Raw genomic sequence first — 25,435 nt, 5'->3', positions numbered from 1 at the left:
ATTTTTCGGTTTACACTTTTTTTTTCCTGATAATTGCAAGTAATTCCCTAGGGATGAAACAAATGTAAGGTTTTTTTAGCATGACAATTTTCTCTACTTTAGATTGGTGCATCATTCTCTTACTCTAAATTTTTGTAACCAAAAAAATTCATCGGCTAAAAATACAAATCACTGTACCAAAATAAAATTGTACTTGAACCGAAAAATAGGATACATCATTACATAGTCGAGGTATAAGGTCATTTTTTCGTCAAAATTTAGGCTGATGCCTGCGAAAATAGGTCATGGCGTTCGCAAGAACTCATAACCTAGCATACATCAAACCTAAGACTTCCTAAATTAAATTAATAAATAGATAAGGTCAACGCAATTTCAAAAACAGAGTTAGTTAAAATGATTTAAAAAATATTTTAAGTCTAACAGACCGACCTATTTAAATAAATATTTTTTTTTATTATAACTAAATTATATTTTTGTCATATTATACTAAAATTATATACTTTATATTATTTATATATTTAAACATGTCATATATTAGAGGATGTATTCTCTATTTCAAGTTTTTGAAAGCGTACTTTCGATAAAAAAAGTATTTAGAAATAAATTTATGACTTATTTAAATATCTCTATTGTGAGGTATAATTTAATATCTTAAATTAGCTAAAATTGATTAAATTAAACTATTTCTCAAAAAAGCAAGGACGGATACATGTTGAACAACATGAGGGCAAGTGCCCTCACTTGAATTTAAAAAATATCATTAGAAAAAAATTGAGTAGTAAAAATATGTGGTTTTTTATGGTAAAAAATGCCCTCATTTGTATCTCACATTGTCAGTGGCGGAGCCAGGAATTTGGTTGAGCCTGGGCAAAACTAAGTCACACGTCCAAATTGTAAACCAACAACAATCACCAAATTACTATTGTTAAAATGAGTATACAACCAGACTAGTTTTGTGCTACAGTTTGAAGTACATATTATGCGCGGTTTCAAGCATAATATCGTGTACACTAAAAATTCCTTAAGTATAGTCAATATCTTTAGACACTCCCATAATTAAGATCAGATTTCTATAACTTCAGGCAGTAACTTCTTAAAAGTTAACTATGCATTTTACCATGACATAAGTAAAATTTTGACACCTTCATCATCATGATCAAGTTTCTATAGCCATTTTCCATTAACATAATTTAATTAATGATGAGTAATGTCACTCTGCTAGGATGTAGAGGTGAAAATAAGAAGAATATAAGTGGAAAATGAGGTAATTTTAAAGTTGTTTGAATTATGTGAAGATGAGTAATTTCATTAACTATTTGTTCTCCATTTTTTTCCTATTAAAAATGAAATTAACAAAATGAAAAGGGTGAGGCACTGACGTGTGTGAGCCTCTTTTTTTTTTTTTTTTCTTTCTCATCGTGTGCCACGTTCCTCTTTTTTTTTTTTTTTTTCCATTTTGTTCTTCTTCTAAAATTTACCTCTGCCACATGCATGTTTCTCTTCCCATCTTATCTCTAAGCCACCATTCCTCCCAACGCCCAATCCCTCATGTCAGTCCCTCTCTCCTCTCTCTCACACATCTCTTCATTCTCCATCTCCTCCTCCAATATCTCACTTCTCTAGTTCTCTTTGCAATTTGGAGCTTCAAAGTGATAAACAGTAAACACGCAGAGTCTCTCTCACGCACACTTTTTCTCTGTTTTTGATTTGAGATATCTTTGCAATTTCTGTTATTCTGAAATTAGTTATGTATTTACGGTCGACCATGGCTCTGCTACTGGATTATCCACTCCATTGCTCTCTTTCTGTAAATTTCTCACTCCCTCAGGCCTCACCCACAGCAACACAACACAACCATCTTCCCACACAATCGATGAACATAGGACATTCTTCACAATTTTGCCCTTTCTTTCTTTCTTTTTTTCCCCCCAAAACCTTACTTGATCTAAAGAAATAAATTTTTTTTTTTCCTGAGAGCCTGGGCATAGGCCAGGCAAGCCAGGCGGTAAATCCGCCCGCCTATGCACATTGTTAAATGCCCTCACTTGATTAGTAAAAGTATGGTTTTTTATGACCCTTTGGTAAAAAAAGATTTCACTTGTGTCCGCTTTGGTAAAAAAATTCATAACTTCTAATAGTATGTGTTAATTTTTTTTGTTACAAATTTATATGTACATATTGCCCTCACAACATTAAACTTCTAGATCCGTCACAGCAAAAAAGTATACTAAAATTACTAAAAGTTATTTTAATTTAATATATTTTAGGCTATTTAAGGTATTAAATTAAGAGATTGATTTTTATATACTGACAGTGTAAATAAGTTTTAGACAATCATTCAACCACAATCCTTCATTTTACTAACTCATAATTAATTTTGAATTTAATAATGAGAAGGTCTCCACCCTAGTGCAGCAATTCAATTCTTCTTGTGCTTCTAATTCTTCTTGTGCTTTAGTGATTGGAGATTCTGAAAAAAAAATGTTATATCGTCGCTGATCAATTTGACGGTTGCATATCATCCTTCTACCTTCTCTTCATCATATTGTTATTCTTGCAATTGTTCTAATTTTTCATGGGTAGTGTTTGTCCCCATCTCATGGAAGTAACATGTCCGATTAAATCTGGTTGATGGAACATTGAATATGAAGGTGGGAAGGGATAAATTATAAAATTAGGATTTCATGTGAGAATGTGATTGAGAAGGGGAAGGTGATGTGAGAAAGATTGCAGGGTGAATGTGTACGCCCTCTATCTTGATATAATCTGGGTTTTTCAATGAGTCTAAGCACGTCAATTTTTCTCCTAAAACGATACCCTTCACAGTAGTTACAATATTGATCGACAAACAGGGGAAGCCGAGAGAAAGTGCGAGAAGCATGAGAAGTTTCTAAGTAAAAAATAGTCACGTGAGAGTTAATTAGCAATTAATCTCAGCGGTTGATTTTTAATATAAAGGAGGGTGGGGATGGGGAGTAAGTCTTTAGATTTACTCTTGGAGTAAACTGAGACCTCCTCTTTAATAATTTTTAAAATAAAAAAATGGAAGGTTGTGATTAAATGATGGTGAATTTTTTTTACACTACTAGTGCATAGAAATTAATCTCTAAAATTAAAAATATTAATAATCAACTAACGATCATTTTCTCTAAATTATTAAAGAATAAATATATTGATTCTATTTTCTATGTTAAATAATGCATATGGTGTTTTGGAAATGGATCAAATTACTCCAACTTCTTAGAATTACTCCAAGTCCAACATTGCTAATGTTGATAAAGGAAGAAAGGGATTAAAGAAAGCATCTTGGAGAAGTCTCACGTTCCTAACGTGATGAAGAGTGGAGGATTCTAAGGCTATATATAAAGATCTCAAACTTCGTGTTTCAACACACCAAAAAACACTTTAAGCTTATATTTATATTTACTTTTTCTCTTATGGTCTTGTTTTAGATTATTGTGAGAAGATGTAGTTTAAATATTTACTTTGGAGAGTGTAGGTGTATTGGAGTCATGAGATGGTTGACAGTGAAGTCTATGTATTGTAATAATTTTTACACAAAACTTATTCTTTGGTTGTTGGTTTTGACAGGTCGTGATTTTACTTCGGCTTTGGAGTTTTCAATGTAATATTCTTGTGTTGTTGATTGTTCTCCTGCTTATTTTATTTCTTTGGTTGTGCATTTTCCCAAAAGTGGTATAAAGCTTCTGATTCGATGAGATATCACATTCTTCGTATGTTGAATATGAAGGTGGGAAGGGATAAATTATAAAATTAGGATTTCATGTGAGAATGTGATTGAGAAGGGGAAGGTGACGTGAGAAAGATTACAGGGTGAATGTGTACGCCCTCTATCTTGGTATAATCTGGGTTTTTCAATGAGTCTAAGCACGTCAATTTTTCTCCTAAAACGATACCCTTCACAGCAGTTACAATATTGATCGACAAACAGGGGAAGCCGAGAGAAAGTGCGAGAAGCATGAGAAGTTTCTAAGTAAAAAATAGTCACGTGAGAGTTAATTAACAATTAATCTCAGCGGTTGATTTTTAATATAAAGGAGGGTGGGGATGGGGAGTAAGTCTTTAGAGTTACTCTTGGAGTAAACTGAGACCTTCTCTTTAATAATTTTTAAAAGGAAAATGCCATTGTGCACGAGACAGATTTCTCGTGTAATGCACGAAGTCAATTTGTGGCGGTTATAAGCCGCTTGTAGTGTTAAAACAGCTAGAAATTGCGAGTTGGGTTTTCGCAATTTGTGGCACTTATGCGTTTATGGCGGTTTGAAACCGCCAGAAAATGCATTTCGTGCATGACATGACAGAAATCAGTCGTGTCATATAGCACTGCTCTTTTTAAAATAGAAAATGGAAGGTTGTGATTAAATGATGGTGAAATTTTTTTACACTACCAGTGCATAGAAATTAATCTCTAAAATTAAAAATATTAATAATCTACTAACGATCATTTTCTCTAAATTATTAAAGAATAAATATATTGATTCTATTTTCTATGTTAAATAATGCATATGGTGTTTTGGAAATGGATCAAATTACTCCAACTTCTTAGAATTACTCCAAGTCCAACATTGCTAATGTTGATAAAGGAAGAAAGGGATTAAAGAAAGCATCTTGGAGAAGTCTCACGTTCCTAACGTGATGAAGAGTGGAGGATTCTAAGGCTATAAATAAAGATCTCAAACTTCATGTTTCAACACACCAAAAAACACTTTAAGCTTATATTTATATTTACTTTTTCTCTTATGGTCTTGTTTTAGATTATTGTGAGAAGATGTAGTTTAAATATTTACTTTGGAGAGTGTAGGTGTATTGGAGTCATGGAATAGTTGACAGTGAAGTCTATGTGTTGTAATAATTTTCACACAAAACTTATTCTTTGGTTGTTGGTTTTGACAGGTCGTGATTTTACTTCGGCTTTGGAGTTTTCAATGTAATATTCTTGTGTTGTTGATTGTTCTCCTGCTTATTTTATTTCTTTGGTTGTGCTTTTTCCCAAAAGTGGTATAAAGCTTCTGATTCGATGAGATATCACATTCTTCGTATGTTTTGTAGTTGCAGTAGTGTTTGATCTTCCACACCCGATTTTTTTTTGATATTATGAATGTGTTCAAGAAATATGATATTGTGAAGGTGTTGTTTAGAACGGTTTTGGCTAGGAAAGACTTGGTATTTAAGCGTGTTCGTTGTGACTCACCTCTCTTTCCTGGAAACCTACCTAGTGCACGGTTTGCAGTTGGAATTTTGTCTTGCGAGATGTCATGAATGAGCTGATGTAAGTAAGATTACACGAGGCGTTCTGACCCGTCGCAACATCTGAATGGATACTAAATTATACAACTACTGCTCTAATACAAGCATTTCGAGCCCATAAAAAGTGATAAGATACCAACTAATGTACTTAGAATCTTATCACTCCTTTTGTGAGCCTGAAATGACACATGATATAAGGTATCGATGCACAGTTTACTCTAATGGTAGCATCTTACTTTACTTTTTGTCGGTCTCACAATACTTTATGCATATACTTTATTGATTTATATATATATATATATGTTAAATTGTTGCCAACGTCTAAAAATATTTATTCAGAGAATAAAAAATGCTTCAAATGGATCAATGTTTTAAAATGGTCCAAACAGTGTTTTCTAGTGATAATGGTGTACAACGTCAGCGGTACGACGACGTTTCTCCTGCAGTGGCACAATACAACAGCGGTCGCTCCTTTTTTGGCTAGGAACCCCTTCATCCTCACTTCTATTATTCTTCACTCACAAAGTCCTCCCCTTTCACCCACAAATCCCTTTTTTCTGTGTGAATCTCTTATATTAAGTCCATATTCGTGCAAGATCGGAGCTTTTCCCCACATACAAGAATAGAGCTTTTCTCCTTCATATTATAACTTTTCCCTTCAGATCAGAGCTTTTCCTCCTCATATCGGAGCTTATGGATGTTTTCCACATTCATCCTAAATTTACCTGTTATCATTGACACTTATTTTTTCTAAATATGTAAATTAAGATTCAAACTATACCTCATTTGCATAAGTTTATAGATAATTTGGTTTCAGTAGTAATTTGTCTTAAATATAGTTTTAATCACAGTTAAACTTTATTTTTGACTATAGGAAAGGAGTTGGAGAAGATCGAAGCTTACAACAAGAAAATGAAGTTTTGATGAGAGTTAGGCGCTTAGCGCCAATTTGGCAGAGTGAAAACCCATTGAAGAAGAAAGCCTGGCGCTTAGCGCCACAAAGGTGGTTATAGGAAAATTATAAGGGTGCTTAGCGCCTAGGATGTTTCCCTCGTTTCATTTATAAGCCCAATTTCATATGCTGCAAGCATCTTCTTGACACATTTAGGGAGAGAAATACACAGAGAACTCAGGGAAAACTCAAGTTAAACGGATCTCGATCATCCGAAGAGCTGGAGATGGTTCTAAGACCTCACAGATCGCCACTTTTATCTTAGTTTTCTCTAGTAAGCATTCTTTGCAAGCCATGACTATGGGTGACTAAGTTTTCGTTGTTAGAATTGATGTAGCCTTTAACTATGTGAAAATATTGTTTCTATCATATGATTCAATGGTTTTTTACTATTCTTAATGATATGTTATAGTTTGCGCGCCTGGAACGTATTACTTGATTCGACGTAAGAGTGACAACTACAACATTTTGATTTTGACATAGGGTTAACATATAATAAACCTAATGTCTAGAGACGAAATTAGGCTTGCTAGTCACTTAAACACCTAAGTTTCAAAATAACTTAGCCTTACTATTCATTTGAAATATCAATGTTTAGGATTAGAGAGTTACAATTATCCACTCATGCAAGAGATCGATGATGTAGGGTTGAACTAGTGTTGATGAATCATGCATATGAATGAATTTGCATATAGAATCATAAGATGCTAAGTAGTTGAACGGTGAAAATCAATTCCAACTGTTTTTTTCATCTTGATATTCAATCTTTTTAACTCGCTTTTGTTTATGTTACATGTTTACTTGGTTACTAAACAAACAATCAATCATTTGAAACCTTGCTTGAGTTATTTGACTACAAAATGACATTTTTGCTAGTAATTTTTTGTGGATACGTCAAAACTCAGTATTATACTACATTTGAGTCTTGCCTATCAAAAAAAAAACTACAATTGAGTCTTGAAATGATTTGATAGTATTTAATAGTGAAGGAAAATCTCTTTCATAACCACCCCTCGAAAATGAGTAACTTCAATAAAACTATCCCTTTACAAATTTCCTTATCAACTACAATACATGAGTCTTCTGTTTCAATTCTCACTAAATTTCGGGAAGGGGACATTTCACCTTTTATGGTTGATTTTTTTCTTTCATAATTATATAATGTTCTATGAAATTAGTAAACAGCCTTTTGAAAAACTCGATGATAAGGAAAACTGGAAGGAAGACAAAAACGTACGTATCGAAAACACAAGACTTAGAAGAAAGGGAAGACCATTGCAAGATCTTGACCTCAAGTTTGTTTATGTTAATGTTCCTTTTTTACAACTTCAATATTTTCTCTTTTGACTATAACTTTTCAACTTTTTTCTGTTAGACTTATCTTTCAAATCAAAGAACCTCACCATAAGTGAGATATCCAAGTATGTGGAAAATCGAAGAAGGATATAGTTTGATATCAATAACAAGATGATGTTGAAGCTGTGGAAGTTTACTCAGAGTGAACATAAGTAAAAAGTTTTCAATTAATATTAAGAGAAAGAAGGGCTGGCAATCACTCATTCTTAAAAACAACACTCTTAAGACAAAAGAGTCGGGTTCAGTAGAGGGGAAAACTATTTGTTCCTAATTCTTCTGTAGCTGGATCCCAACCGAAAGAAATGCGCTAGACGAACTAACGACAAGTAAGATAAAGAAATCAACAACTAGCTAGGAGGACAAACTTGTGTGCAAACTGTGAAGCTCTAGGGCCTGTTTGATAACTGTTTCCAAAACAGTTTTCAGTTTTTAAAAACTGAAAACTTGTTTGGTAAGACCTGTTTTCAAAAACAGTTTTTGAAAACAGTTCTCATTTTCAGTTTTTAAAACTAAAAAACCAAAACAGGTAAAAGATGTTTTCAGTTTCAGTTTTTAGTTTTCAGATATCAGTTTTCTAAATATTCGAAAACATGTCATTCAAACTGTTTTCTTTTTCTGAAAACTGTTTTTAAGAATTGTTTCTGAAAACTATTTTAAAAACTGAAAACTAAAACAGCTATCAAACATGCCCCTAGTTTCCAGTTTTCTCACCCTAAACTCATCAACTACTTCCAAATTAACTACATACAAAATATTATACAAAAACCTGTTTGCTTTCAACACATACACCACTAATAGTAATAGTCTTCCTACATGTACATCACCTTATATTATACTTGGAAAAAGTTTTGATCACACTTTATTTTAAGTGTAAAAGAAGTGGAGAGAGAAAAATATAGGAAGAAAAGAAAGAAAGAAAAAAATGTGACGGGTGATATGACTATAAAAAAAAGAGATAGATAGGAAGTGAAAATAAAGTGGAAAATAGTAAGAGTGTGAATGAATCAAATGAGTAATGATATATACACATCTCACTTTTTCTTCCATCTCATTTCTACCTATTTTTCTTCTTATCTCTTTCTGCATTTCCTGTCACATCACAAATCATATCATTCATTTCTCTCTCATTTCTACCTAATCTCATAAGGTGGAAGTGAAATTAATATGTCAACTAAACATTATTTAATATCAAATGAAAGGAATATATTTATCCATGTTTGTAATATTAAATGTCAGACTACTATGAGTTTGTAATATTTCTTTTTTAGGTATGTGCCATTTTACACGGTAGAAACAGCAAATAACCTCCAAAATTTGGAACCTACAAAGTGAAGGTGGATCTGGAAATTCTCATCTGCCTCCACCAAGTTCACTTAGGTTGGAAGCCATAGATGCAAATCCTATGCTCCACCAGAGCAAAACATGCAAGGCTATGACATTTTCAGATTGATGTTCTGAAAGGTGAAAACCCACCACCACAATGGCCCCATACTCAGGCAACACTGCTTCATACTATACTTTTAAACCTAAAAATGTACACATATAGGTCGAAAATATGTATGTATGATTGGTCCAAACAGCAAAGAGCTTCCCACTGACGAAAACATGTTAATCTAAACTTGCTATCTTCTATGAAGTATTAAGGTGATGGAGTCGCATCCGAGTCATCATCTTCCATCTCATCTGCCAGATGCCTGCTGACATGAAGTGTGAGTTTCTTAGCCTTTAACCAAAGAAACCAAATAGTAGTAAAATTCATTTGCAAATTTCATAAGATCTAATCAGCATGTTCTCCTAACATGAATTCTAATTAAACAATAATCTTAATTAAAGATCAAAAATCCACTTTGCCACCCTAAAATATTAGGCATGTTGCACTTTCCAATCTGATATACATAATAAAGCTTAAGCATATCACACCCTCATATAAACTTTTCCATAGCAATACTATCTTTTTTAATATCAAATTATTGATCATAAACATAAGAATGTCAGAAGTACCCTTCTCCTAACTTGTATCCTCCTTTTTCATACAACACAAAGCTCTTTGCAATAAAAGAATCTAATGAGTTTATGTTAGTCTGTTTCATTCGTCTCATCTAGAACCTTTCATGCATTATCATATATCAAGACAATACTTCCATTAACAATGAGACTCGAGTCTCGGCTCCAGGCTACATAGAGCACTAAGGTAACAGTCAAAGGACAAACCCAAAATTATACACCTACTCCTACACTGTAAAGAGTGAGAAACCAAGTGAATTTACTATTCAGCTTTCTAATAATATATAACCCTCACCTTATATTGGATGTTGAATGTGAGTTCGGTGGACTAGGTGCCTCATCTTCATAGTCAGAATCAACTTCTCCACTGCTCCATATGCGACGTTTTGGTCTTGTATCCATGTCCTCCTCTTCCTGCATCCATTTACTAAATAAAATCAAACAAAGAAAATGGCAGAGGAACAACTAGACAATAACATAAGTTTGTCTTATGTTTTAGCTGAGGAACAATAAATGCAACTAGTTTAGGAAGTACAAACCTCTTCTGGAACTTCTATGGTTGACGGTGTTGTCTGAAAAGGTATGCTGGGAGCATGGGGGAGTCTGGAAATTTGCTCAAGCAACAGATTCCTGGAAATCAATTAAAAGAATCCATTTGAAGTTTTAAACCAATGTTTTCTCCAAGAAAATCTGAGCAATTATCAGCAGAAGCATACGCATAACACATTACAGCATCAGAAAGAATAGAAATTCCGTCATTAAAACAAATCATGTTGTCACCACACATAAAAGGCTCAACCTCAAAGTAACAGAAAAGCAATCCTTCTAGTCTGTAGAGAGATAACAATTACTAGCAAGGTGAACGCAGATATGAAGCTGGTAATCCAGTCCCCCACCTTTGATGTGGACCCAAGTTACCACAAGAGTTATCGCTCAGTGGCAATGATAAGATCACACTCTACATGTAACTGTGATCTGAAATTGGAAAGCTCCATATTATTCTTTTGGCTAAGGTGAAAGGAAATGTGAATATAGATCACAATTCACAATCTAAAGTGGTTGCAAGTTGCACCCACTTCCCGGTGTAGCCCATCCCCCAATATACACACACAAACTCGCAGACTTAACATGCCATGGTGGCTTCAGATATTTGATGTCTAGAAAAATGCAATATGTATTATCAACCAGCACAATTCAAATAGTGGAAAGGGAAATTCCCAGTGTATACTATATAGCTTATGACAATTCAAAATGTAACCTGGCAGCAAAAAAATATAGTACATGAGTAACCAGAGTCATAGTGATTCAAGGCCAGAATATTTTCCATGTTTATGATTAAAAAATTGAACTCAGAATCATAAATTGTAATTCAACAAAAAAGTAATGATGTAAAATCACCTAATCAGTTCCAAATCCTGGGGTGTGTTTAGGTTCGCCATGCTTCTAGGGCTGACATGAAGTGTATACTCAGGGCCAAAAAATTCATAATATTGATTGAATGGCAACTTATTACTCAGCTCCACTCCTACTGCCACCGCAGTCTAAAACAAAGAAAAGCAAAATTGTAAGCAATAAGTAACATCAGACCATCACCAAAATGCACTAATCATAATCCTGCCTAAGCAGAGAAAGCCAGGGACCTCATAACACCAGCATCGAGCAACGCTCCGGACCGTGTATCCTCCCCCACCCAAGAGCATTAGAGGGACATTGTAAGATCTAAGGAAGCGAAGGCAATCTGCATGACCCTTCACAGACAAGTTGAAGCAGCCCAACCTGTCGCCGGACAATGAATCAGCTCCACATTGAAGAACAACAGCATCAGGTTGGTAAACCTCCATGACTTTTCGAATGATGGGGCGGAACAGATCACGGAAATTCACATCATCCATTCCATCATCTAGCGGGACGTTTATAGCATAGTTTTTTCCAGGACCCAGCCCAGTGTCCTTGATGTGCCCAGTTCCTGGGAAAAAATTCCCGAACTTGTGAAATGACACTGTCATCACTCTATCAGTAGTGTAGAATGCCTCCTCAACGCCATCTCCATGGTGAACATCAATATCAACATACAGCACACGCTGGCCAGTAACATAAACATATAGTGTGAACAGGCATGTGATAAATAATTAAATAACAAACCAAGCACTGAGATTACAACTATGAAAATTCACAAACACTTTACATTCGTATCAGAAAATTCACAAACACTTTACATTCCGTTTTACAATGGAAATGGGAAATACCAAGTGATTGGATTTTACTCTATCCATGATGCCTCATGTTAATTTTTAAAACTTTGATTCTCTCCTTCAATTAAAGATTTTGTGCTATTATATTAATTTTATATGTTATAATTCTATCCATATCATGCCTATAATCTTATTATAGTGTCCATGTCATCTAGTATCCATGAATTTTGGGAACACGTGAGGGAAACAATACATTAGGGTATAGGAAAATGATTGATAGCTCGAATTATAAAATTGACGAATAAACGAATTTCGTGTTACTAGTCTTCATACTATTTAGCATTTCCAAATTTCCGTAATTTTACATCTTTTTCCCTAATTTTTTTCTATTTCTTTTTTTCCGTTTTACATTTACTTATTCTTCCTCGTACGCTAACATTTCCACTCGAAAAAAATTAAAGTAGAATAAAAGAATTTGATTAAAAGAAAAAAACAAGACTAGCCTTTTACGAGAAAATAAAATAAAATAAAACTTATTCTAAAATCTCGAATCATACAGCATTCAAATCCCGAATCTAACGGCGTTCAAAGGGTGACCGGATATCGAATGTTTATAAATTAAAACAATATAAAAACATGAGAGACAATTCAAAAAGAAGGGAAAATAACAAGACTAGCCTTTTACGAGAAAATAAAATAAAATAAAACTTATTCTGGAATCCCAAATAAGACGGCATTCAAATCCCGAATCTAACGGCGTTCAAAGGGACCGGATATCAAATGTTTATAAATTAAAACAATATAAAAATATGAGAGATAATTCAAAAAGAAGGGAAAATAACAAGACTAGCCTTTTACGAGAAAATAAAATAAAATAAAACTTATTCTGGAATCCCGAATCAGACGGCATTCAAATCCCGAATCTAACGACGTTCAAAGGGACCGGATATCGAATGTTTATAAATTAAAACAATAAAAAAAATGAGAGATAATTCAAAAAGAAGGGAAAATAAAATAGCATACCCTGTGAACCTTGAGAAGCTCGAGAATTCCCAGGACGATGTCATTGACGTAGCAAAACCCAGAGGCCTCAGCCTTCTTCGCATGGTGCAAGCCACCGGCCCAGTTGATCGCGATGTCGGCGAGGGAGTGGTTGAGCGTGACGGCGGCGCCGATGGATCCACCGGCGGAAGCCTGGCAGAAATCGAAGAGTCCGTCGAAAACAGGACAGTCCTCACCGACGTTGTAGCGCTTGAGCTGGCGGTAGTGAGAGTGGGTGGGCTCGGAGAGGATTTCCGGCGAGACGGAGGCGAGGAAGTCGACGTAGTCGTCGGAGTGAAAGCGGCAGATGTCCTCGACGGCGGCGGGGTATGGACGGTTGATCTGCATGCGGCGGAAGAGGGAGTAGTTGATGATGAGCTCGTGCGCCATGCGGATTCTGTGCGGTTTCATTGGGTGGCCTTGGCCGTAGTAGTAGTCGCCGATTTGGGGTTCGTAGAAATAGGTCACACTCCGCTTCACGGCGTCGCTACCCACCGACGGTAGCGAAGCGCCACCGTCACTCTCCGCCATGCCTCAAATCGAATCGAATCAAAATTCAATTGAACCCAAAACCCCTCGTGTCCCTTTCCCCTCCCCTGTAACGTAAAGGCAGTGAGAGTGAGAGAGAGACTAGTGTTTTTTATTCTTTGTATTTTGTAAAGTTTTTGTGTCTATCTCATTTATCATATTTGGTTAAATTGGTGAATTATTTGAATATTTATGGTAAGAAGGATAAGCACAAAGTTTCAATTGAATGTCAATTAATTCCGGAGGATCCGCTTAGTAAAAAAATTAAAATTTATGACATTTATGGTAAAATTAAAATGGTAGTGTCTTATCCCCAAAAGTCAAAAAATTATATTTCTTTTCTTTTCGTAATAATTTACACATTTATTTTTTATCTATTCAATCATATTATCTATGGTCCCGTTTAATACGTTGTATAGTATAAGACTTGATAGTATAAGATCGGATTGTATTAAGCCTGATAGGATAAGACCTAATGAAAATTTAATATTGTACAATGTTTGGTCATACACTATATAATTTGGTGACGGCAGTGGTGGTGGTAGTAGTGGCGGTAGCGGCGATGGTGGCAGTGGTGGAGCGTGGCTGTGGTGACAGTGGTGGTAGTGGAGGTAGTGGTAGTAGTGGTAATAATAGTGACGGTATCAACGACGGTGGCAGTGGTGGAGCGTGGTGGTGATTGCAGCGAAAGTGGTGGCGATGGCAGTGGTAGTGGCGACAGTGGTGGTAGCCGGTGGTGGTAGAGGGTGGTTGTGGTAGCGGTTGATTAAATATATTCAAATAGTTTATACATCACATTCTTATCATGCCTTATCCATCATCTATAAGGTGTATTAAATAATTCATCATATTAATGTATAAGAGCAGATTGATGTATAAGCTTATACAATACAATGTGAGCACCAAACAATGGATAAGTCCATAATGTATTGTATAAGCTTATATCATCATGCCTAATACGGCGTACCAAATGAGCCCTATAACTAAGAGTTGACTCTTGAAAGAGACTCATGGAGGTTGAGAGCGAAGGTAAGGAAGGGGTGGTGGCTGGTTATTGTCCAACTGGGAAACCGCCGGAAGAGACTTCGAGGAAGGCTACGTTTAAAGAGAAAGTCCTTGGTGCTCCGTTTGAGGGACCTAAGGAAGTACGAAATCTTGTCGAGGATGGTATCATGAAGCGGGAACAAGTAAGGGGGGAGCAGACTTTTTCCCAACTTTAATTTCATATATGAGGCGGTGTACATGAAGATATGCAAGCCGTGGGAGCAATGCCTGGTGATCAAGCTGCTACGAAAGCGCATTGGTTATGGAATTTTGTGTGAGAAGCTTTTGGCGATGTGGAAGCCTGCGGGGGGGATTTGAAGTTAAGGATATTCACCAAGGATATTTTATGGTCAAGTTTGATATGGATGAATATGGAGCAAAGGCTATGGCAGGAGCGCCATGGATGATCTTTGACCACTATCTGTCTGTTAAGCCATGGACTTTGGACTTCGTTGCAGCAAATTCAAAGATTAACACCACCATGTTATGGATTCGTATCTCGAGGCTAGGGTTTTAGTTTTATGACGAGAGTAAACTCATGACGCTAGCTTCAGGCTTGGGCAAACCAATCAGAGTCGACACTAACACAATGGATATGCAGCAGGGGAAGTACGCTCAGATTTACGTAGAAATTGACTTTGATCAACTGGTCATTGGCATGGTGGGTCGTCGTGGTGCATGGTATAACGTCGAGTATGAGGGTCTTCACCTTCTTTGCTCTCATTGCGGCTGTTATGGACATCTAGCACGCCAATACTCGAACCCTCTGCAGAATGTGGCTCCCGAGGCGTCGCCGGTGGCTGTCACTGCTTCGGCGAGCGTTACATAGAATCGGCCACAGGAAGGTTCGAAGGAACATGGCAGACAACGAGTAAAGAGGGAGTTAATGCGCAAGGGGACATGAACGTTGATGGGGGCGGAATTCAGGGAGCAGCAATCAAACCAATTCAATTACATGTAACAGCAATAATGCCCATTCAATGCGAGGACCCGTCAAGAATGGAAAGGATCCTGTGAAGGCTGCTTTTATTCCAAAACCGACGACGACTTCAATGGTATTTGTTGCTAGAACAAATGTTGGTCAAGGAATTAAAGAGGTAACCGCTAAAAATGGGAAAAAAACGTAGCAGACGGGATCCAACTGCCCATGATGAGCGTGAATTAACAACACCTGATAATATAATGGAGGTGGCTAGCCCTAGATTTAATGGGTTGGCAATAACACCCAAATTTCGAATGATAGGGTCGCATAAGGTATATAATCTAGAGGATGGGACCCAATGTGTAGTACCTATGCAGTATCATATTGGAAACAGATATATGTTGCTTATGGAGAATGAAATTGAGTATGGGTCCACCTTTGACCCAAGACAACACAGTGGCATCCCTCCGGAAGCACCAAGGACATAGTTTGTGCTTTCGACCACAGCATCCATTGTTTTCATGGATAGCAAAAACCTGAGTGTAATAGCTTGGAACATTAGAGGAGCAGTTGGAGCTCGTGGAAAGCGTAGGGTAAAGGACTTGATCAAGTCTTTTCATCCTTCAATTTTTGCAATCTTTGAAACCCATTGCCAATTTGAGAAGGTGGAAGCTTTCTGGAGGGGAGTGGGATATGAGCTTATTTGTGCTTCTGAGGCGTTTGGTCACAACGACAGGATTTGGGTTTTGGTGCCTATTACTAGACCTCATGTCATTCAAGCCATCGATATCAATACTCAGGCGGTGACTGTGTCTATTCAGGAGGGTCTCCAGAAATGGTTGTGTCCCATTGTGTATGCAAGTCCTAATTCAACACGAAGGGAGGATCTTTAGTCTCATCTCAGGTCTCTCCGTCTTGCCTTTGTAGAGCCTTGGGTAGCAGTAGGTGATTTCAATTAAGTGTGTTCGCCAATAGAGGTGGTGGGAGGCGAATTCTCGGATATGCAAGCCATGAGGATGTTAAACATGTTAGAAGCTTGTGAGTTCATTAACTTGGGGTTCACAAGGCCAAGATTCACATGGCAGTGAACCTTGGACGGTAGGCAAGTGATGGCAAAGAGAGTAGACAGGGCGTTGGATGTCTACTTCGACCATTGTCCGATTCTCCTTAGGTTTCCCACTAACTTGGGAGATCGTGGGCCTCGTCCATTCCGCTTTCATGCAGCATGGTCTATGAACCCTTGGTTCGGGAACTGTGAGGCCAACCCCCGAGCTCCCTAGCGGGGAAGCTCCATAGAATCATGGAGGCATCCTTGGTCTTTAACAAGGAGACTTTTGGTAGTATTAATCTAAGAAAGAAAGGGTGGAGAGACGGCTTCAAGGGTGGGCACATGAATCAACCATCCGACTTGAGAAAGTCAGGAGTATGAGCAGATACTTCTGCAAGAGGACATGATGTGGTACTAGAAGTCACAGGAGAAGTGGGCGAAGCTTGGAGACAGGAACACCAAATTCTTCCATACACAAACCATTATAAGGAGGAAACACAATAAAATTCATGGGATGTTTACTAGCGAGAACGTGTGGTGCTCGAATGCGGAGACCTTGAAGGTGGAGGCACAGAGGTTTTTTATTAACTTGTTTGCTAATTATTCGCAGGTACACAAGAATTACATTATAGAGAAAGACTATTTTCTTCCTTTCAATTGTGTGCTTTGTGTTTTGTGTTTTGTGTTTTGTAAAGTTTTCTTATGCGTTTATCTCTTTTATCATATTTTGTTAAATTGCTTATAAAAAAATCATATTTTGTTAAATAGGTGAATTATTTGAATATTTATGGTAAGAAGGATAAACACAAAGTTTCAATTGAATGTCAATTCATTGCGGAGGATACGCTTAGTAAAAAAATTAAAATTTATAACATTTATGGTAAAGCTAAAATTGTAGTGTCTTACCCCAAAAAATCATACTAAAATTATATTTCTTTTCTTTCCATATGAATTTACACATTTATTTTTTATATATTCAATCATATTATCTATAACTAGTATTTGGGCTTATACATCTACAAAAAAAAATTTAAAATATTAAAACTAAAATAGAAGTTTAAAGTAAATTATAATTTAGTGGACAGACCTTTAGCCTTTTGTAGAACTCGGTTGAAATTGTGAAAGCAATTTAATACACTGAAAAAGTAAACTACGATTTTCATATATAATTTTACATTAAAATATCCAATGAAATAGATAGATGGTTAAATATGTTTTTAGTCACTGGTTATATACCCTAATGTATAATGTTCCTTGAAACTTCAATTGAACCCAAACCCTTTGTCCTTCCCTCGTGTCCCTTTCCCCTACCCTACTACCCTATAATGTTAAGGAAGAGAGAGAGCCTAAGTTTTTTTCTTTGGATCCTCTAACTTTCATGTATCTATCTCTCTCATTGCATTAATTTTTTTTTTGAAAATACCAAATATATATAAAAAAGGAAAAAAGTCAAACAGTACATAACTGAAGTACATAATTGAGTAAAACAGAAATAAAAAAGAAAACTGGAACCACGCAAGGCTCAACGTAAATGCAAGAAATAAAAAAAAAACCAAAATAAAGACTACAACTAGAAAGACAATCAGAGGCATAAAAGGATAAAGGGGGATCAAAAGAAAAAAACGGAGGAAAAACTAGAAGGGGATAGCCAGCAGAGAGCCAAGAGAAGAGCCAACAACAAAACTTTCCCTGTAACCAGTCGTGAAGCGTAACAAGAATCCGAGATCAGCTTGTAATCTTGCCTACATCAAGAACAGAACAGTTCCATCCAGAAAATTAAACTCTTCTCCAAACAAACCCAGAGTCACTCTTGTATATGCACGAGTTCCACTAGTTATCTATAACTAGTATTTGGGCTTATACATCCCAAAACAAAATTTAAAACTAAAATAGATGTTTAAAGTAGATTATAATTTAATGGAGAGGCATTTGACCTTTATACCTAGGTTGAACTTGTGAGAGCAATTTAATACACCAAAAAGTAAATTTTGATTTTATGTTATAAATATCCAATGACATAAATAAATGGCTAAATATGTTTTGAGTCACTGGATTATCTATCAGAATCTAAAATGATCCCTGAAAAATAATTTCTTCTTTTTTCGTCCCTAATTTTTTTTATTTAATCTAAAATAATCATTATGACATCTTCAGAGATCTAATTCGGATGATTGGGTTTCTTCTCAAAGAGGGGTAACCTCTGTATCTCAGAAGAAGGATGCAAAGGGAGCTGGTCCTTCTTCTTGTTCTCTCTCGTGGCGAGACATCGTGGTGGGCAATTCAAGAGTAAGGCGTGATCTTCTTATGCTGTTGTCGGAAGATTGTCTTTTTACAAGATTATGGAGAGGTGTCGAGGCGGCCAACAGGGTTTCGGTGGATGCTTTGTTCCCTGAAGTTGTGGATGCAGGGCGTGGTTTGGAGGTCTAGGATACTACGAAGGAGACCAGTAGGCTACAAGATGATACCATGTTCCCTGAGCTTGTGGTTGGGAAGACTGATTTAGAGGTTTCTCTGGGACGTGCAGTGCGGCCTCCCCCTCTGGAGCCTCGTATTCTCTCTTCTTCCTTGAGATGGGTGGATCAGTCGAACTTGGTCTCCTTTTTATGGTTATATGATAAGAGTCCCCTGATGAGGGTCGTCAGCTTTCGTGTTGACCCTGGTTTTTCTTGGAATTTGAAGGTCTCGTCCTCGTGGGATAAAGTGCGTGAGGTTGCAGAGACCTTGGTGGCTGGATCTCTTCCTTTCTCCTCTTCTTCACTTGGAATAAGTGACTTTTCTGTGGTTGAAGGTGGGTATGCTTCTGATGGTTTGTCTTGTGGAGGGAATGATCGGGTTCTCAGTGTTGGTGGTAAAGGGGCTGCCAGTCTTCCTAACGGCGAGGACGTCCTAAAAAGTATGTTGGAAGTCATTGTAGTTCTACTGTTAAAGAAGGGGAAGGGATTATTAAAGGTCGGTGTCCTATAGCGATGTCTTCCAGTCCTCGTGGGCGACCTAAGAAGGTGATGAATAAGGTTGTTGAGATGGAGATGGAGTCTTGTTCTGGCTTTGGGAAGGATGTTTCAGACCCCTTGTGTAATCAGTTGGTGCCTTTTGAGCCTCTAGCTTCTAAGGGTCCCCTAGGTCTTTTGATGAGGGTGAGGGTGGCTTTGATCATTGGGAAGTGGTGTGGGTTGGTTTATGATTGCTCTGGCGAAGAGGTCTTACAAGGCATTGCTGACAATATTAGGTCTCATGGCTTTAGACTTAGTTGAGTGGTTAGTCCCTTTTGGTTTGTTTTTGGGCCATTTGCTTCTGGTTTTTGTTTTTGCCTGAGTGCCGATTGTTGGCTTTCCTTGGGTTCTCTTATTATTTGGGGCTGCTTATAGTGCTAATTTTTTGTCGCTCTAATCATCCTTTCCCCTGATGTACTCTTTTGAGCTTGGTTCTCCAAGTATATGTGTGTGTGTGGGGGGGGGGGCATATCAGGTAAGAAGAGTGGTTTATGGTTTATGGTGAGAGATGAGAGGAATAATTAATAACTGTTGGATTAAAATATATGGTTGAGATTAAACTTCCCTTTTAACAACTCACGTGACCTATTCCCTCTGTTTCTCCTCTCTCTCGTACTCTGCCTCTTCTCTGTCGTTTTTTCTCTAATCAATCTTCTCACTGTCTACCAGCGTCCCCGACGACGTTTCTGCCCACTTCATCCTCGCAGCGTTCCAGTGGACCAAAGCTCTATTTCTCTCCACCCTCCTTTCGAGCGATGATTAATCCTTGCGTTGCGAAAGTTCTGTAATCGTAATTGGGGATTTCTGGGATTTGGGAGTCCATGGCTTATATGAATTGGGGATTTATGGGATTTGGGACTCCATGGCTGATTGTGTCTCTTTGTTCTGACTTCTTCAAACACCTGATCCAATTTTAAAGATTTAACGAGATTTTTTGTTAAGTGAATTGAATAGCTTGGAAAGTTCATATAAAATGACATTCTATGAAGAGATTGATGAATTAATAAAGCTGAAATTATTCTAGAATAAGCAAAACTAAATATCAGGAGCAGGGGGTTTGAAGGAAAATTAGAACGTACAGGGATGAGGGAAGAAAGGGGGAGTTGGGTTTGGGGCCTCCCCTATGGGGCTGCGCGCCCCACCCTTTTTTTTTAAACCCAAAAGTGCCCTACGGAAAGGTACTTTCCGTATTCAATTTAACTGAATACGGAAAGGTACTTTCCGTATTATATTTTGATGACTACGGAAAGGTATTTTCCGTATTTAACTCTGACAGGATTCCCCCTTTTTCCACCATTACTCCTCCCTCACCAACCTTCACCAACCCCTCACCAGCCCCCCTGAACCTCCTCAATGCCTCCAGACCACCCTCTCTCTCACCCTCTCCTACCTCACTTTCATTCCCAAGCTCTCCACCACCATCCACTCCTTCATTTCCCAAGCTCTCCACCACTACAACAAGTGTTGTAGTAGAGGTAAGTCTATGTGTTTATTTGTTGTTATTTTGTAGGATTAAGTAGTGGAAGTAGTTAGATTAAGTAGTTTAAGTAGTTAGATTAAGTAGTTTAAGTAGTTAGAAGGATGGGTTTTTGAATTCTGAGTCGTGATATAATACGGATTGTTATCTTCCGTATTGAATATGGAAAGGTACTTTCCGTATTCAGTATGGAAAGTAACAATCCGTATTCGGTATGGAAAGTATATTTCCGTATTGAGTATGGAATGTAACTTTCCGTATTCTCTTCCAGGGATGACAGATTCATTTTTCTTTGGTGAGTCACAATTGATTGAAGCTGGATTTCACAATGGTCAACCTGAAGAGGCCACTACAGAGGTGCCACCACCAGCATTTGTGCCCCCGTGTATAAGTATAGATGTCTCGCATTTATTTGCAACTGATCAGGTATTCTTTGAACATATTTTTGCATTGTTTTGAGAGTGTAATATATCAATTCTTATTATGTCTTGATCACCCTTGTAATCAATTCTTATTATTATAACAGATTTTCCCTACCCGTGATGATCTTATCAATTGGGTTCATGGAATTGCGATTGAAAATGGATATGTTACGTTGATCACAAAGTCAGATTATGGTGGGAATGGAAGCAGAAAAGCTTATGTCATGTTGGGGTGCGAGAAGCATGGTAAATATGTTCCTTATAGAGACCCTGACCTTGTTGAAGGGACGAGATCACAAAAGACAGGTTGTCCTTTTAGACTAAAAGGACGACCTAGGAAAAATGGCATAGATAGAGATTGGCGGCTAAAGGTGATGGAAGGTATACACAACCATGAACCAGCTAGGTCACTACTTGGGCACAATTTTGTTGGTCGTCTAAAACCCGGAGAGAAGGAGCAAGTGGGAAAAATGACAAGGAGTTGGGTTCCACCGAGAAAGATGTTGTTGACTTTGAAGGAAAACAATCCTTCAAACTTGACTACCATATCTCAGATTTATGGTGTTTGCAAGAGGTTAAGAAAATCCCTCCGCGGGGGATTGACAGAAATGCAACACTTGTTGAAGAAGTTGGAAGGTGACAAGTATGTCCACTTTGAAAGACATGAGCTTGGATCGGAAGTCATTAGGGATGTATTTTGGGCTCATCCAAATGCTATCAAACTGTTCAACACATTTCCATATGTAGTGATTATGGATTGCACATACAAGACAAACAAATATGCAATTCCCTTGCTTGAGATTGTTGGACTGACTTCCACAGATAAGACATACTCCATAGCCTTTTGCTACATTGTTAATGAGGGCACAGATGACTACGTTTGGGCACTGGAGTGTATGAAGTCTCTATTAGCTGATCAAGCCATGTTGCCTAAGGTGATTGTTACTGACAGGGATCTTGCCTTATTGAGTGCTGCTAAGCAAAGCCTTCCTAATACTACACATTTATTATGCTTGTGGCACATCAACAAGTGTGTTTTGGCAAAGTGCAAACTCTATGTTGGCACAGATGATTTTGCTGAGTTGGTTATGATGAAGTGGGCAGAGGTGGTGGATGCTGCAACAGTTGAAGAATTTGAAGTGAAATGGATGCAATTGTTTAATATGTGCAAGGCAAAATACAGCAACTTTACCTCCTATTGTTCTACTACATGGTTGGTTCACAAGGAGAAATTCGCCAAGGCATGGACAAATCATGTGATGCACTTTGGAACAACAACAAGTAACAGGTAAAAAAATTACATGAGCTTAATTTATGCGTTGTTTGTTCATTTGATAGATTGTTGTTAATAAGATATCTATTTGTTGTTTGCAGGGCTGAGGGTGCACATGCCAGTTTGAAGAAGATGTTACGGGATTGCAAGGGTGACCTGGCCACTTCATGGGATGCGTCGCATAGTTTGACATGTAATCGACATACTGAAATATTAGCATCGTTTGAGCGCAGTATTCACAGAATTGATCACATTTTCATGTTCCCATTTTACACAAATATTAGAGGATTTGTGTCAAACAAATGCCTACAGCTCATCGACGATGAACATATAAGAATGAAGTCCTACGGCGGATGCGATTGCTTGTTGAGAGAGACTCATGGACTACCTTGCGGTTGTGAACTTGCAGGTCACCGGTCAACCACTCTCTTGTCAATTAATTCTATTTGTTATTGAAAGTGACACTTTTGTGAACTTGCAGGTTATGAAAGAATTCCATATGAGTCAATTCATCCATTCTGGAAGAGACTGAGTTGGGAGCATGTACCTGAACCTGTTGCAGATACTACCAGCAACCATATTTGCGGCATGAACCATGGAGATATGCAACCAGAAGTTGAGGCATTGACACATTATTTCAGTTCTTTGGATACTGGAGGGCAGAGTATGGTAAGGAGGAAGCTTCAAGCGATCTATTGTCCTGAAAGCAGTTCACTTTGTACTCCTGCGGTTAAGATAAGGTCCAAGCGCACTCTTAAGGCGAATGAGAAAATACCACCTAAGAATAAAGCAATAGGATCCTTGACTCGTGATCTTTCAGGTTTTGAACATGTTGATAGGGAGATCAGAGAGGCAAAGAAGGTTTCACAACCACCAAAGAAGAAGAAGCGTGTGAAGAAGTCTGATACAAGCTATTTCATGGGTCATTTTCCAGCCTTTTTCCACCCATATATACAAACAGTTCAGAATGTTGAGGATGATGGTAACTGTGGCTATAGAGCCGTTGCTGCATTACTCGGACTACCATCAGGTGAGGAAAGTTGGTCATGGGTTAGGGCAGCGTTGATAGAAGAACTTGAACGACACAGAGGGTTGTATGATGAAATGTGGTCCAGACATGTGGTTAATGCCTTACATTCCCGACTCACTCTTCCTCCTGGTGATCCGGCTACCGAGGATAAATGGATGCAACTGCCAGAGATGGGATACCTTGTAGCAACCAGGTTCCAAGTGGTTTTCATATCCATCTCCTCTACGGGTTGTTGGTCATACCTTCCACTAAGAGGAGAAGGTCCACCGGATGTACATCCTGTTATAGCTGTTGGTCATGTGATTAATCACTTTGTACAGGTATTTTTTGATTGAGTACACTAATATCCAATTGGTGAATTGATTTGTTGTATTTGCAAGTTATCTAATTTTATTGTTATTCTCTATAATGTAGCTCCATCTAACTCCTGGACATTCTATGCCGCCAATTGCTCTCCAGTGGGAACGGTATGTTGATCCTACATCAGTAAGCTGGTGCGCCCCATATGGTACACGTTTAGGAAGATTCACATCAGAATACGAAGCTTGGCTTGTTACTTTTGGTGTTCCTCTTATTCACCAAAGCTATGTAGACATCACCTCAGATTGACACCACACTTTTGTGTGATATTCATTTGTAAACGCTCTGTAATATTAATCTGATGGGCCTTGCCTTTATGATGTTCATTTGTTGCTTTTAATAATATTAATTTGATGGTCATTGTTATATTGATGGGCCTTATTATTTTGAATCAGCATCAGGGATAATTAACATAGACAACCACTCTGTCATCAGAGTCCTGTCATTTTCATCCACCCCATCATCAGAGTCCTGTCATTTCCAACCACCCCATCATCAGAGTCCTGTCATTTCCAACCACCCCATCATCAGAGTCTTGTCATTTTCATCCACTAAATGACGAACTTGAAACCTGACATTACTATCTACCACCAACCAACCCCAACCACACTTGTATTATCCACCAAACACCATAAATCTTTTGACCATTCTGCTATAAATCTCTCTGGGTTCTTTATTCTTCTTCATCCTTTTCTTCATGTCTTGCTTTCGAAGATAAAAAAAACAATGGAACAAGACTGGGATGCATTAGTCCGCCGTTGCAAACGTCAAGGCAGCACTTCTAGCAGCTCTCGTCCTCTCATTCATGGGCCAGCTGGCGCCGTCCAGGCTGCCATGTATGGGCGTAGATCCAACCCTAACACACTACTCATTCCGACCCAAGAATTTGTGAGGCGTGCGCTCGAAGACAGATCAACCGAAACCGATCCTGATTTCAATTCAAATGCTTGGCTTACAGCCCTGCAATTGGTGGAATCTGCCACTCCGCTGGGCACAATCACAACGAATGTTGAGAGAGTAGAGAGTGTTGTTGCTGTTATTAAATCATGCACTCCCAATGGTTTCGGAGATGCCAAAGTTACCCTCAAGGTATTTGCTCGCTTTTGTCCAGCTTCTTTAACCGTCAATTTGTTGTCTCATTTTCTCTCACGATTGCATTGATTTAGGACCCTACGGGCACCGTTGACGCTAGCGTCCATCGCAAGGCCTTCACTGACGGGGAATTTAGGAATGTCATAACTGTTGGATCTGTTCTTGTTCTCCAAAAGGTCTATTACCCTAAACATTAATCTTGCTTCCTTTGAACAAGTACGCATTAATCTTTTAAATTTGCAATTTACTTGCAGGTTGCTGTGTTTGCACCGAGTAAATCTGTTCGTTATCTGAATATAACGTTGCCCAACATAGTCAAAGTATTTCCACAGGATAGCGGACCCCACGACTTCATCGATATCACTGAGGATTAATTTTGTTTTCGTGTTGCTTCTGAATAATTTCGTGTACCCTTTAAACTGTTTGTCATGAATTA

The 25,435-nt window shown here is 37.7% G+C and overlaps 2 protein-coding genes and 1 long non-coding RNA gene across 4 annotated transcripts; 2 read left to right on the top strand and 1 right to left on the bottom strand.

The window, feature by feature from the left end:
• The first annotated feature begins 5,765 nt into the window (after positions 1 to 5,765).
• On the top strand, positions 5,766 to 6,599 carry LOC130731807 (uncharacterized). The gene is made up of 2 exons (XR_009016832.1): positions 5,766 to 6,026; positions 6,143 to 6,599. It is a non-coding gene; the product is annotated as an uncharacterized LOC130731807 (long non-coding RNA).
• Positions 6,600 to 8,754: 2,155 nt separating this feature from the next.
• LOC130734480 (histone deacetylase 6-like) lies at positions 8,755 to 13,469 on the bottom strand. Of its 2 annotated transcripts, none has more exons than XM_057586920.1 (6): positions 12,796 to 13,469; positions 11,221 to 11,661; positions 10,979 to 11,121; positions 10,120 to 10,210; positions 9,876 to 9,994; positions 8,755 to 9,273 (listed from the first exon to the last, which is right to left on the bottom strand). In XM_057586920.1, exons 1-6 carry the CDS (start codon positions 13,342 to 13,344, stop codon positions 9,216 to 9,218), a joined length of 1,401 nt encoding a protein of 466 aa, XP_057442903.1. In that variant the 5' UTR covers positions 13,345 to 13,469; the 3' UTR covers positions 8,755 to 9,215. The 2 variants fall into 2 exon arrangements, with proteins under 2 accessions (XP_057442903.1, XP_057442904.1); XM_057586921.1 differs by having other exon boundaries at positions 8,755 to 9,270; positions 12,796 to 13,467.
• Positions 13,470 to 22,246: 8,777 nt separating this feature from the next.
• On the top strand, positions 22,247 to 25,413 carry LOC130734479 (uncharacterized). The gene is made up of 5 exons (XM_057586919.1): positions 22,247 to 22,532; positions 22,619 to 22,926; positions 22,999 to 23,867; positions 23,962 to 25,175; positions 25,254 to 25,413. Exons 1-4 carry the CDS (start codon positions 22,333 to 22,335, stop codon positions 24,154 to 24,156), a joined length of 1,572 nt encoding a protein of 523 aa, XP_057442902.1. The 5' UTR covers positions 22,247 to 22,332; the 3' UTR covers positions 24,157 to 25,175; positions 25,254 to 25,413.
• Positions 25,414 to 25,435: the final 22 nt, after the last annotated feature.

Source organism: Lotus japonicus, chromosome 1 (genome assembly GCF_012489685.1).
Source record: "Lotus japonicus ecotype B-129 chromosome 1, LjGifu_v1.2".
Lineage (NCBI taxonomy): Eukaryota > Viridiplantae > Streptophyta > Magnoliopsida > Fabales > Fabaceae > Lotus > Lotus japonicus.
This window is presented reverse-complemented; position numbering and strand designations above follow the sequence as displayed.